The sequence below is a fragment of the Hydractinia symbiolongicarpus genome, chromosome 1 (assembly GCF_029227915.1).
Source record: "Hydractinia symbiolongicarpus strain clone_291-10 chromosome 1, HSymV2.1, whole genome shotgun sequence".
In the NCBI taxonomy this organism is placed as follows: Eukaryota; Metazoa; Cnidaria; class Hydrozoa; order Anthoathecata; family Hydractiniidae; genus Hydractinia; species Hydractinia symbiolongicarpus.
Window position 1 is genome coordinate 18,239,468 of NC_079875.1, and position 14,009 is coordinate 18,253,476.

At 34.6% G+C, this 14,009-nt stretch overlaps 1 protein-coding gene across 1 annotated transcript; it reads left to right on the forward strand.

The window, feature by feature from the left end:
* The first annotated feature begins 103 nt into the window (after positions 1-103).
* On the forward strand, positions 104-6,592 carry LOC130644727 (N-acetyl-beta-glucosaminyl-glycoprotein 4-beta-N-acetylgalactosaminyltransferase 1-like). Its single transcript, XM_057450449.1, has 7 exons — positions 104-886; positions 1,746-2,421; positions 3,889-4,103; positions 4,335-4,495; positions 4,582-4,722; positions 5,200-5,344; positions 5,491-6,592. Exons 1-7 carry the CDS (start codon positions 298-300, stop codon positions 5,646-5,648), a joined length of 2,085 nt encoding a protein of 694 aa, XP_057306432.1. The 5' UTR covers positions 104-297; the 3' UTR covers positions 5,649-6,592.
* Positions 6,593-14,009: the final 7,417 nt, after the last annotated feature.

Consider the following 14,009-nt stretch of genomic DNA (forward strand, 5'->3'; position numbering starts at 1 on the left):
GCTTAGCAACGCCAAAAGTTTTTCAATGATTTTCATTGTGTTCTAATTGAGTTAATATAATGCACGTAATATGACCTATTATAAATATCTATTCGACCATTGATTGAGATCCAATTGGATGACATAGTAAGTGTTGATCGAGTCGTGGATTTGTTACTCATCCGCTCGATTGATTCAAGGAAACAATTTTTAATGCTTTTAACATGGTGTAACGAGGTGGAAATAAATAACTTATACAGAGCTCATTACTTACAAGGATTGTTTTTAACACAACAAGAAGATTTGTATACTTAGTTTATGAATATTTTTTCTCACTTAAAAGAATTGTTCGAACAGTTCGCAGCGATGATTCGTATATTCAACGTTCGGTTGAGTCAATCCTTTCAGAAGTTGTTTATATTCGTCGTTGGTGTTTTTGTAATGTTGATTCTGGTTGTACGTGTCGTAGATGATAGATACAGGATCGCGATGAGCGTAACGCAGAAAAATACACTCCTGACTGGTAGCCAATCAAAACAGTCGTCAGAGAATTCTCTTTTAAAAACAAAACGTCATATATTAAGTATTGTAAGAAATAGGTCGGACCAACATTTAAAATATGCTGCTAATGTACATTTTTGGGATTATGTATGTGGTTACAACGTGGAAGACTTGCGGAGTCATCCGTTATTCCCGTATTCGCCTTTTCGGAGGGATGTTACTGAGTCTTTGTTTATCAAATTATCTGACACACAATTCGGAGCACGTGTTTTTGGGTATATAACACCACCTGCTGATGGCTTTTATAAGTTTGCCGTTAGTTCCGATGATTGTTCTGAGTTATGGCTTAGCACCAATGCAGATCCTTTAAATTCACAATTAATTGCTTCGGTCACCGGAAAAACAGGTTGGTCATTTTTTTTCTGTCATTATATCAAACACAGTATTTAGTATTCTTATTTATAATAAGAATACTAAACTTGCAAAAAGCCTTGCTACTCTCTCGTTTTTTCATTTTTTCCTTTTTTTAAAGCCTTAAAATTTCTTATTTAACTGCCAATGCTAAGAGTTGCCTTCTCACCTACCCCCCTAACAAAAAAAAACGCCTTTGTCCCAGTGTTTCTCTTTTCTGAACGAAGCTGTCAGGGTGAATATCAACGAAAGGAAGGTGGCGTTGTCAATTCTACTCATCGTAAATCTTTACTAAAGGATGTTTTTATTATAAGTTTGATTGTGAGACATTCTTACGCAAAAACACTAACTACACAGAATGATAATTTAATAACACTCAATTATGATAATTGCTTCTTACGAAATGGGAGGTGGATGTGCTTTTGTTGAATATGTTGTTAAGTAACACGTACCCAACACACATAAAACTTCTATAGCAACCCACTCCAAAATTGAATAGTTAGCTTAACAATTTTCAACTTAAATTATATTCTACTGAATAAAGGGGATAAAAAAATACATATTTTTCAAGATCAGAAATTTGATTAACAAAGATTGATGTTTTAAATTAAATTTCTATGCCATAAGATTACTCATCCAATTATGTTCAAAACCCACTCGTGCGAGGGTTAAAAAACTTTGACTTTTTTGTTCAAATTATACAACAATAGAATTGCGTAGCTTAAGGTTTTTGATGAAAATTTAAGTATATTAATTTGTTTATTTATTAGTAGCTACCCACCTTTTTGTGGTGTTTTGACGTTAACTAGACATTAACTCGACGTTAACTCGACTTTACCTCTTATTATTTCTAGGCAAAGAATGGTCTTACGAGAATCAATTCGACAAATATCCGCAGCAAAGTTCCCTAGAAATCAAACTGGTAGGAGGTCGGAAATATTTTTTCGATGTGTTGTGGAAGCAAGAGCGAGCACGAGGCCATCTGCAAATAGTGTGGCGAAAGCCGTTCAGCAGTCGTTACGAAGAGATCACAAAGCAGTATCTTACTCGTTACTATGACGACAGCTTTATCGAGAACGGTCTCGTTTACCTTGATCACCTAAAAAGCGACCTTAGATTGCCTGATTTACCAAGTCACGTCAAGGAGTTTACCAAGCAGCAGGAGAAATTACTCAAGGCGAGAAAAACGCCGTATCAAAGAGACAGTGCCGAGTTTTTATCTTTGCCACATATCGATTTTAAAGAAATATCAGACGTGGTCTCCTTTTGCGATTACAGTCCGAGCTGGTTAATACCAGCCAACAGTGAAAAGGCTAAAAATTTGGGACAATACGAAGGAGTGCACTTGCCACATTATTACAACATTTCAACAAAAGTCTTTCCTATGGATCAAACTTGGAATCATACTAAAGATTGCGTAGGAGTGTCTCTAAAACCTATGCATTGTCAAGGAAATGACGCGTTGGACGACACTCCTGCAGCATGGGTAACAAATAAGTTCATGAGTGCTCTGAAAAGATTTTATCCCAAGTGAGTAGCTGCCCGATTGTTTTTTTCACTTCACGTCCTGTTTTGTTTCTGTATTTAGCCTGTCGGACATGCTTTTCATGTTTGCTTTTTTAAAGGTCGAAAGTTTAATCGTTCTGTTTTGTATAATAAGAACGATTCAACCATGATTTAAACTTCCATTTTAACTGTCACGTTTCACGGTCCAACCTGCGGAGATAAAAGGATTCCTGCAAAGACCTTTTCCAAGCTCTTAGAGAATGATAATTGATCACGTTTTAAAACTCTTAACTAGCGTATAGCTGATCGCAGTCGATTATGAAACAAATTTTCAAGACTTTCTTAATTCGATATGACCTCAGAGTTATCGACTACTTAAAAATCCATCAATCATATCTCGACACTGTCACGTGAATACAAAACCAAGGCAACATTATTTTGTATTCGCAGATAAATACCGAATTATTGTCTCGTTGCGCAGCAATTATTTAGCTTCTATTTCATAGGTTTGTTCTGTCCGTTTTTATCACCGTTGTTATCCAAAAGGAAGTCTTTTTATATATCATCTTTTTATGTCGTCGACATGACAACCTTGCCGTACTAATATGAAAATTGGATTTCTTACATAACCTAACTAAACATGTGCTATTGCCTGTCGAAAACAAACCGCTGTTTGTTTGTCCCTGCTTTTTCTTTAGCAGGATTCCAGAATGTATAACCAAACTTCTTTTAGGTTCAAACTTAATTCTCTGTCAAATTCATCACGTTTTTCTCTGTAGGAGGTTGTTAAATGATAAAAATATATCCTACTGTGGAGGAAAAAATTTCTTTTATCTTTGCTTGATAAGTTGCTTTATTTTTTGACCTAATTGTAAAAAAACATCCACTAAGCATTATTTTGTTTTAAAATGCATAAAATTTTAATGCGCAATGTCCATATAAATTAAGTTCTTGCAACAATTCTTGCAATGAAATATGAGCCTTGTCATAACATCTTTTTGGCCAAATTAAATGTATTCATTTTCTGTTCTATTCGTCTTCAATGAATCCTGTCGTTGAACAGCATTAATTGTCAATTAATTGAGAAATCCATTAGTTTTCTTATTAAAACAATCGCTAAATAACCTAAACTTTGGACCAGAAATATTGATTTGCTAGAGAAGGCTTGATTATTTGTGGCAGCCCATTAGCTGTTCGTTTCTTTTTTAAATTTTGTTAAAATCTGAAATATGTTGTTATAGGTTTTTAGTATTCCTAAATTCTCCTAAAAACTCCAAAAAATGCGAAATTTTAAATTGGCTAACCTGTGAAAAGAGTGTACAGCTCTTTATATGTCTGTCACATCGCATTTTTTTTTGTAACTTCTTTAACTTGAAGGTTAATGTAGTTCTAAAAAGCAATGCTGACTTTATGGTTGTAGGTTGATACAAAAATGCAGCTTGTATAAATTTTCACCATAATGCAAAAGAAAAATCTCATCTCTCTTTTTAGCCGCTTCGATTTGCACACGGTGGTAAATGTGGAAGAAGCGAAAGACGAAGGAAAGGGTGATCGCTACTTATTTGAAGCAGCAATTGAGGACTTTCAAACAAAAAGCATTCGTAGACTCTCTGTGTATTTATTCAAGCCATATGGAACAAATAGGTTATGTTACCCAAGGAATTTCCAATGGAAAAAAGATGTAATGGTACATTTCATACTAACAGGTAACATTTTATTGTTGTTGTTGTTGTTGTTGTTATGTTGTTGTTGTTGTTGTTTGTTGTTGTTATGTTGTTGTTGTTATGCTTGCCATTATATATAACGAATATATATATATATAACTTTCCTTTAAAGCCATAGCTTTAAATTTAAAAAATGGTTAATTAGTTCGATTTAGGCACGGCCCAAATTGAACCTTTTTTTGTTATCAAGCAGTGTGTTTGTTTTTTTTTCAGTGAAAAACCAAGGCTCCTGGGTTCAACAGTATATCGAATCTTTATCGAGGATCTACGTTAAAACGCGAGATAACCGCTTTAATTTAATCATCACCGATTTTGAGAGTTTCGATATCAACCTCGAAGAAACATTGAAGAAAAGTCCGATACCACATTGGCAGGTAGGCTGGGAAATATATTACCTGTGGTTGTGGTGGAGAAAATTTTATAATTATTCCGTGAGATAAATAACTCGTTTTTTGCGTAGGTAATTCGTAAGACAGGAAGATTCCATAAAACTTCTGCCATTCAAGAAGCTGTTGATTCGATCAAAGATCCAAACAGTATAGCGCTTCAAACAGATCTTCATTTAGAGTTTCCTCTTAATTTTATTGATGATACGAGAAAGGTAAGAACACAAGGTTAAACATATTTTTCTACTGCTATTTTGATAGGACGGGAAGTAACGTGTAGCTCTTTTGCAAAACACTTTGTTTTATACACATCAAAAAAGCATAAAAATATGACACACGATTTTTTTTTGGCACAGGCAGAAAAAAGAGGTAAAACCCCGAAAACAGTTTGGGCCGATGCTAGGCTTGTGCACGTTTCGAAATTTAATTTTTTCTTTTTTACAGACTTATTGCAAAATTTTTATAAAGTCCAACCGTCAATCCCTTTTTTCTTACAACCTGCCGAATTTCACATTGCTTAATCCCTTTGCACGAGTTACGGCCAATAAATCGCAATTTAAGAAACCCAAAACTGTGAACCACCAAGTGTATGAAAAACCTATTGATTTAATTTACATAAAATAGGCTAACAATAACAGCCGCAGCATCAGTTTTTTACCTGTGTTATTTGAGCACGATTTGATTGCTTTTAGCACTGTGTTCAAGGTAAAATGGGTTACACACCGCTGTTGATGCGTCTTGCTTGTGGTCGATACAGCCATAAACCCGCTGGCTTCTGGGAGGCTTTCGGATACGGTATATTTGGTATTTACAAAAGTGATTGGGATGACATGGGAGGTAAGTCAAATCGCTCACCACTTGTAATAGTCCACCCACCAGGGATATGTACTTATTCTCATGTGGTATATTAAGTTACGATTTCTTCTACTTTTATTTCTTGGTTTCATGCTGATTATCACCTGAAACTTACTTTTTTTCTGCAGGTATGGATATGGAAAAGTTTAAAAACGCGTGGGGCGGCGAAGATTGGGATTTTGCCGATCGAGTCATTAAGAGTGGGATAGAAATTGAACGACTGCGTGTGCCCTACTTCTTCCACTATTTTCACACGAAGAAGGGGATGTGGGATAACAAGTATTAACTAAGTAAGAGAAAAAAAGAAAATGAAAAGAGGAGTGTCTAGCTCAATGCTGTACAAAGAGGGACACATCGAGCCGTGTATGGCGGATGTTAGAAAAAAAGGAGCTGATGCATTCGATGTATCACTGAAGCGATAGCAAGCTTTGCCTGTTCTTTCCATGTTGGTTCCACTACGGCAGTTTTTATCGGCGTTTCATGTGTCGAAGATGGCGTCGACATTGTGATAAGAAGTAGCTGCAAGGCGCAAATAAAAATAAAATTTCTAATTTTTAGTGCGCCCTGGGTGCTTTTTTAATTTTGCGATCTTGAGGCGCCTAATGGAATACTGGGCGCTTATTAAGAATAGTTGGTTTATTTATTTATTTATTTGTTTCTATTTCTATAACGTATATTACAAACACTAAGCCATTACGCCCAACTGGTCATCATTTTGTTTTCACTGTCATCGAGGAGTATAAAAATCTAGCGATGTCTTTATCGCTTCTTCTATGACAAACAAAAGATGAAATAATAGAGATTTTGTTACAGCTACAATAGAATTCAATTCATTTTAGATTCCACTAACTAGTTTAAAAAGGGCGCTCGTTCGGACTGAGTGGTTATTTAAGCACTGGGCGCTTAGGTCATTTACGGTGAAAGCCACCCCCCCCCCCCCTCCTGTTTAATTTCTAAGTCTTTTTAACTATTTATAGGATATTATGATATTATATATAAAAATAATATTAGTACGTTTCCTATTGTTTTTTTTTTGTTGTTGCTTTAGTATTTGCTCGTCTCCTTATTTTTGGAAGGGAATTTTTTTGCCGATCTTGTTCATGAGTGTTTCACGAGAGAGTTAAACAAGTGCATGTATTTTTTATATTATTTTTGACAAATATGTTTTTCTTTATATTTATTTAATATTTTTTAAGGGACTGAAATATTTGAAGATGCCTATATATATTTTTCATTTTGTATTTATTGTTTGTTTCGTGAAAATGGAAAATTTTGTGTCAGTTAATTTCCAAATTAAATAATTAACTCATCTCTGGTTTAAAAGTTATATCTGATCTCTGGTTTTACATGATCAGATAAGCTTTAGATGTTAGTACTTGGAAAGAGGGCTGGTAACTAGTATAATAACTAAAAGTTATTTCTTGCAAATTGAGTATCTACCATGTTTTGTTATTTTGATCCACGCATTTTTAAAAATTACGACAATTTAAAAAATGGCGTGTAGGAATGCATTTCTCAATTTTGTATCTTATCAAGTAGCTATTGGTAAACTCGTGACTGTGGACTTTTTTCCGATTTTATCAATGAAGAGGATTCTATGTCCAAAATTTGTCAATGAAATGCTATACATAGGTTTATAGGTATCCAAAACGTCGGAGATAAAACCTTGAATTACGACTCAGTCGATTCTGGGAAACCTGATTGATGTTTGGTTACAAGGAGTTATGATTGAGTCGATATCCTGTTTTTATTAAGAAGTCAAACAACAGAATTTCCTATCATGACTTCGTTAAAACGCGAAAAAAATACAGAACTTGGTCCGTTATCATGCGCTCTGGCTCAACCTCACAGCCGCAACCGTGATATGAATTAGTGAAAAGGAGAGTAGAATTCAAAGCATCAAAATCACAAACATTTAGGAACGCAGTTTCTATGTAAAGTAACGCACTGCGAACTTCTCAAGCTTTTCTTATAATCGACCACAAAAGACTCAGTTAGATCCAAAACCTTAATCGCTACGCCCCAAATTTCCGATTTTTTGACCTTTTCGGGTTGTGGAGCGGATTGACCAATAACGCAGGCATTATGGAGCACATTTTTTACGCTCTTTACTTGCCTTCTATCCCTGGCAAAATACAACCTTTACAGCCTATTGGTTGCAATGGTCAAGTTATTCTGTCTGGTCGTTTTGCGAAATAGTTAAAGGAAGTAAATTTTCATGTCGAGGGTTGTATCAGCTCGAATAAAACAAAAAAAACAAAAACAAAGTTTATTTTCGACAATCTCTAATGAACACTCTGGCCCACACAAAGTCTGGTGAGAATATAACTATGTTATTGTAGTTGGCTATATAAATTACTCTAATTTAGGTATCCAATAAACAATCTTTTGAAAGCTATTTTTTTTTTTGCAGTAATATTTAATAACATATTTTAATACGTGGCATAAAATTTGAACTTATTAAAAAAAAATCTTGATAAAATCTCTTTCCTTTGATACTTCATCCCACTTGTGGTGGAAGAATACTATCCTTAATGAAATGAAAAATTAAAATGTAATCCTTTAATTAAGCGTAGAATTTAAAAATGGCTCACAACTTTTGTAGTGAGACTTTCGAGGTTGTTTTGTAGCTTGTTGGAAAAAGGAGGAAAAAATAACTGATAACGTTTAAAATATCTTAGGCTTCACAATGCAATCAACCACTTTCAGTTTCTTTGTAACGACATCTCAGAAACAAAACACGTAATTTGTAATTTAATTTCACCAATTTCTGTCGACAATATCCTATCTACGAAATAAAAGCTTAGTCTGTCGCCTTTTTAAGTAAATTAATTAAAAAGAAGAAACCGTCGCTCAAAGTGTTTTTCTCTTGAAAGTATAAGAGACAAAAAGTGGCTATTATTACAGGACTAGCTGGGCGTTAAGCACCAGGCAGAACACATTAGTACAGGCCGTATACGGTCTGTTGCAAACCCAGTGAAATCTTTACAGCATTTCGGGTGTAATGTATTTTTCAAAAAAAAATAGAATATTTCCTCATCTCGTCATTCTCGTCAATTTTTTCTCATGTCGTCATTCTCTCATATTAACAAACAGTTGGCCAGCGGCGATAAGTTCCTGTAGAAGTTCATCAAACATTAATCTTTTGTGAAACCAGGACGATTTATTACATGCAAACCAAAGAATAATTCTCGTATAAAAATTTTTAAAATTTTACTCAACATAAAATAAAAACCATCTGTATTTGACTGCTTTCACCTTTAAGCTACAGCTATCCTAAACCCAAAAAACACCCGGGATTTTTTTACTTTTTTTTCATCGTTATGGATCTCACGCTGACAAAAAGACAATTTGTATTATTATAGAGATTGAGAAAAGGCGCCAAGCAAAAAAGATGCGTAGGGAGATATCGAAAGGTATTTCTGGGGAATGAGCGAAAGTTAGGATAATACAGTCAAGAAAGAGTTAGATATTTTTTTTCTGTTTTTAAAATCCGGTAGGGTGCCACATTGTGCATGTGATCGGCAACGTCACAAAAAAGTAACAAATACTTTCGCCTACTGTGTAAAGTGAAGTACGCTGATTTCGCACCACGTGTCAACAGTCCAAAAAAAACAGGAGACAAACACTTCCCGGTCGAGATTAAACAAAACTAGTCGTTAGCCCGTGGAAAAATCCACGGGTCCGCCCGTCCTTTTTATACCACATTGCGTGCGTCTCGCTACCTGCGCAGCTAAGCTATCATTTTGCGTGACAGACAGACAGACGGATGGACAAACGGACGTATACGGGTATTATAATATAGATAAGCTTCCAACCGCAAAAGGGATTACTATCTAAAAGATCCGTATTATAAGTTTAATAAGCTTCCTATCCAATTACAAAAACTTTCACACATCTATCGCTTTCGAAAGCAGTAGTTTGTATAAGCTGAAGGAAGTAAGAAATTAGTCAGTAAAGTTTCGTTATTCTTACTTCGATAATTTTAAAAACTAGCAAAGCATCTTATGTGTGTGAAATCTTTACTACCAAATTCTCATTAAGAGGAACGTTCCGAGTGAAATAAATATCTTCCGCCAATCGAAGGTAGATTTGATTTCTAAGTTTATCGCCGCATCACCCAATCATATTTTTTTTATATTCAGCCTAAGATATGAGATATGCTAGTTGCTGTAACTATTTGGTGATTCGGTGTCCGACACTAGTTGTGGAAACCAAATTATGTACACTTGTAATCAGAGATCGTGTTGTTAATGTGCAGTTAAAATGACAGATGAAAAGAACCGTGTGCAATCTTGTCAGCAACAATAGAGCGGAATAAAATTTTGTAGAGAAAAGCGTACTATCCTTTTAAAGCCTACCTGTCACTGCCATTAAGTTAATCTCAAATACAATCGTAAGAATAAGAATGCATTTTTTCTCTACTTTAGTCACTTCTCCTCCACCATATTAAAAATGATTATTACTCTTAACTTATTTCGCGATTTGATATCATCGACGTTAGTCAGGGCTTCTTATGTAAATGGGACGAATTATAGTGGTTTTATGGTCACTGTACCCTATAGTGTATGGTCCCATCAACAAATACAACATTAAAACCCCAACATTTTACCGACGTTGTTAATATAAACAAAAAATTCCCTTGTAGTCCCCTATTAAAATTTTGACCATTTTGCTGATCATTCAATATGTCGATTGAATTTGAATGAAAATCGCTTGTTTAACTTTGTTTATTTACCCTAAGTACTCACTTATAAATGCAAATCAGGAAAGGTAGTTGTATTTTCGAAAATATTAATATATATGAGTAATTCAAGATAAGTTTTTTCAAAGTGGGAGGTGAGTTTTAAGTTAATAAAAAGATTTTCAGCTGAGAGTTTCTTAATTAAAAAAACAATTATCTCAACACTACTATTCTTTCTTCGTTTTATAAAAGCCTTAAAATGGTGTAAAATCGAGTTCTGCTTTCAAAATACCTTGGTGAAAATAAAACAACAAAAACAATCTTTTTTATCTTTTAAATGATGTGTATTCCAAATTTTGAAATCTACACTAACAACATTCTGTTGTACAAAAGTAGGTTCTCGCGAATTTCTGTCAATTCAGTCATTCGCGATATTCATGTTGTAAAAACCTTGTTTTGAGAGAAAATAAAAGAAAATCAGTCAATATGTTTGCGTAAATTTTTGACCTCGCCTGACTTTGTTTATATAACGTCACATAAATAATTTTTTTTTCGCCGACATTGTGCCAGTTGTGGAAGTAAAGAGGCAATAGTCAGTGACCGTTTACACAGGGTCTGAGAATCTTTACGTTAATGATGACGATTTCTCCGATGAATCTGATTGAGACTAAAGAATTTGGTGTTAATGAAGGACGAAATGTCTTCCAACATGTGGTAGTACAGAAATTGTGCTGAAAAAAAATCAAACATGTAAGTTTTGTATTTTTTGAAGTAGTTGCCATTCGCAAAATTAAATTCTCGCGAAATCTAAAAAAATGCAAAAATTATAATTCGCGGAATTGCTCATTAAATTCTTGCCAAAATTAATTCTCGCGAAAATTTATTCCACTGACGCAGTGTGTGCAATTGTTATCGGTGATGCGAATGCTACAGTCAGTTTTATTGAACTTTTTCTTTCCAATGAACTTTCCTTTTTATCAAAGTCTATTAGCTTTTTCATTATTCAATCAAGATATTACCGAATCATACGAGCAGAGACTTTCCTGTTTTTGTTATTTTCTTTTTATTTTTACGCGTAAGTTAGTTCCAACTATTTTTTCAATTAAAAAAATGGGAAAGTATTTTTACTCAAAAAGTAAGGATTTTCCTCACAACGTTTTCCACTTAAGAAATGAAGAACGTAGCATCAGTCATAACTGAGAACTTTGTGACTGTTATCACTGGTAATACAGTACATTAAAAATTTTAAATTTTCAGGATGATTTTCAGCCTTATTTTGGCTTCTATTTTTGTTTATTAAGTTATGACTACTTTCCGCGTGACGTGTTTTGATTTCATTTTGAGAACATTGGGCATGTGCGCACTTTTGTTTAGCTAAAAAAAAGACTTACACAGGGTAAAATATCCACTATTGAGGATTAAGGATTTATTGTGGTAGCATAAGATCCAAAAAGAACTGGAATTAAATTTTAACAATACCCGTATACCTCTGTCCGTCCGTCCGTCCGTCCGTCCGTCTGTCTGTCACGCAAAATGGTAGCTTAGCTGCGCAGGTAGCGAGACGCACACAATGCGGTATAAAAAGGACAGGCGAACCTGTGGATTTTTCCACGGGCTAACGAGTAGTATTCTTCTAATTCTTCTTAAAAATTTTAAATTTAAGCAAATATTTCTTTTTTTAGATGGAATACTTTGATTACTGTGGTCTGTTGCTTATATTTTCTACCTACAGAAATGCTAGCACAAAAAAACCGCAAACTTTTTAACTAAACATAGGCAAGTCATCTATAGACCCTCTTGCAGCAGCACCAACTTTAATATCAGCAAAATAGACATGCAAGTGATAAGAAGTTAAGTTACTTCTCCACAGTCAGTGAAAAAAAAATGCAATAAATTCAAATAATCGGAAGAAGATGTTACATCATCGGCAAAACGTGAAGACATAACTACTGTTAGGGATAATTCCCAACCTTTTCTATTTTGAAGCAAAGCAGAAATATAAGAAGAATCGGGTAGAAAATCAAAAACAGAGCTTGACCATTCAAAAAGCATACTCAATTACTCACAAAGAACTGACAAGCCGCCTATGAAGTCATATGACTGCTAAAATCCGATTCGACAAATTGTCGGGTTGATCATTTTTCTTGTGTGATTAAACAATATTCATCGAATGGATAGTAGTCATTTTGTTGACTAATTTTTCGAGTCATCGAGATGGTTTGTTATGTGATCGAGTCTCGAATGTCTTGTTGAGTCGTCTATGGATTTCTTAAGTCGTTGAATGGTTTGTAGAATCGTCAAATGGTTGGACAGTCATACCTAGCAAGTCAGTAATTAAGCATACGAATAAATTACAGTGGTACCTCTATTAACGGTCAACTCCATACATCGGTCACCTCCTGATAAGCGGCCAAAAAAGAAAATCCCTGCCGAATTCATGGTCAAACTCTTATAAAAACCCCTCCATACATCGGTCACCTCCAATCAAAGGCCAAACGACCACTTTCTATTGTCCCAATGTCTAATTTCACCTCTATTAACGGTTAAATAAAATCTTTATGCAAGCAAATGAAAGGAAAAATAAAAACAATTGTTTTTTTTATTTACAATAGGTATATTTCTTCACAATATATCATGTTTGAAATTTTCTACTGAGGTCAGTAGCATGTGAAAGGATATTTTTTCGTAACTTGCTCTAGCCACTTTAATGCTTTCACATGTCCCCTTGCTTGATATGTTACGGGTATTTCAAGTCCTAAACCAGCCCCACGATTTACTTTCATTCCAGTAACAGTACATAATATGGTAGATCCAGGCAGTAAAAGGAAGTTTGAAAAAGCCTTGCTCAAACCCAGAGGAGCATGCCCTACAACATATGAATTACGCATGATGGAAACATCGTAAGTATCATGAGGATTGTCAGTTTTTCGCGTACAAACCAAAACTTCTCCATCAAATGGATTCCAGATGTTCATATATACGTGGTAACTCCTTGCATGAGAATTGAAGGAAAAAAAATTTGCTTCGTCAATGACAACCGGCAAAGGTTCGTCGCTATTGTCAGTCATTTGTTTATTTCTTCTTTGGTCATAACAGCAGCAGCAGTGATATGAAGTAAACCAGTTCTTCAATATGTTTGTATCAAGAAAGTATTTTGCAACATGTTTATTCGAACTTTCGAATCAGAATAGAAACACCACGAGAAGTCGAGGATGATTTTGATATTAAACGACCAGAGTTAAAAATAAAGTCAAGTCAAGCAGCCTTATCTATTGTAGATGATTTGAACAACTTTTGTGAAACAATAGGCGATGCTGACTTAATAAGTGCTTTGAATCTTGTCACACTACGAACTGAAGCATTTAGGCTAAAAATTGTTTCACAAAAAAAGTAACAGATTATTTTAGTAAAAAGTTGTAACATGATTGTAGATTGTACTGATAAGATCATGTATTTACATGTGTTTATCTTAATCATGAATCATTCTTTGAGCCCCTCCCACGACCAGACTTTTTGATAAAATAAAGGATGTTCATATAAAACCTCCATACATCGGTCACTTCTAATGCAACAGCCACTCAGCTGGGTCCCCCAAAATGGCCGCTATTAGAGGTTCCACTGTATAACCATTACACGAAATCAATCAATTCACAACCCCTGACATATAAAACCAACAAATTATAGACGAATTTTTGAAAGTCATACAACCTTGTTCTCAGCTCCTACACTCTTGGTTAATAGGCGAATCAATTGTTATCCTGTTTTTGTATTTTGAGTATATTTTTTAGCGTTATGACCACTGCCACTTACACTAGCAGTATTTATCCTGCAGAAACATCTAAATAATATCAGGGCGTGAAAAGCGTTAAAAGAAATCTACTTCGTATGTAAAAAAAAAAAAATCAAAAAAAAGAAAACGATTGTACACAAAAACAACTCTCCCCCTTAACCCTATTCTCGACT

What these genes read in the sequence shown, in the direction of transcription:
- LOC130644727 (XM_057450449.1), top strand. Translation starts at nt 298, where the DNA reads ATGAATATTTTTTCTCACTTAAAAGAATTGTTCGAACAGTTCGCAGCG. An exon ending in TTCGGTCACCGGAAAAACAG is followed by an intron (nt 887 to 1,745) that starts GTTGGTCATTTT and finishes TATTATTTCTAG; the next exon opens with GCAAAGAATGGTCTTACGAG. An exon ending in GTCCGATACCACATTGGCAG is followed by an intron (nt 4,496 to 4,581) that starts GTAGGCTGGGAA and finishes TTTTTTGCGTAG; the next exon opens with GTAATTCGTAAGACAGGAAG.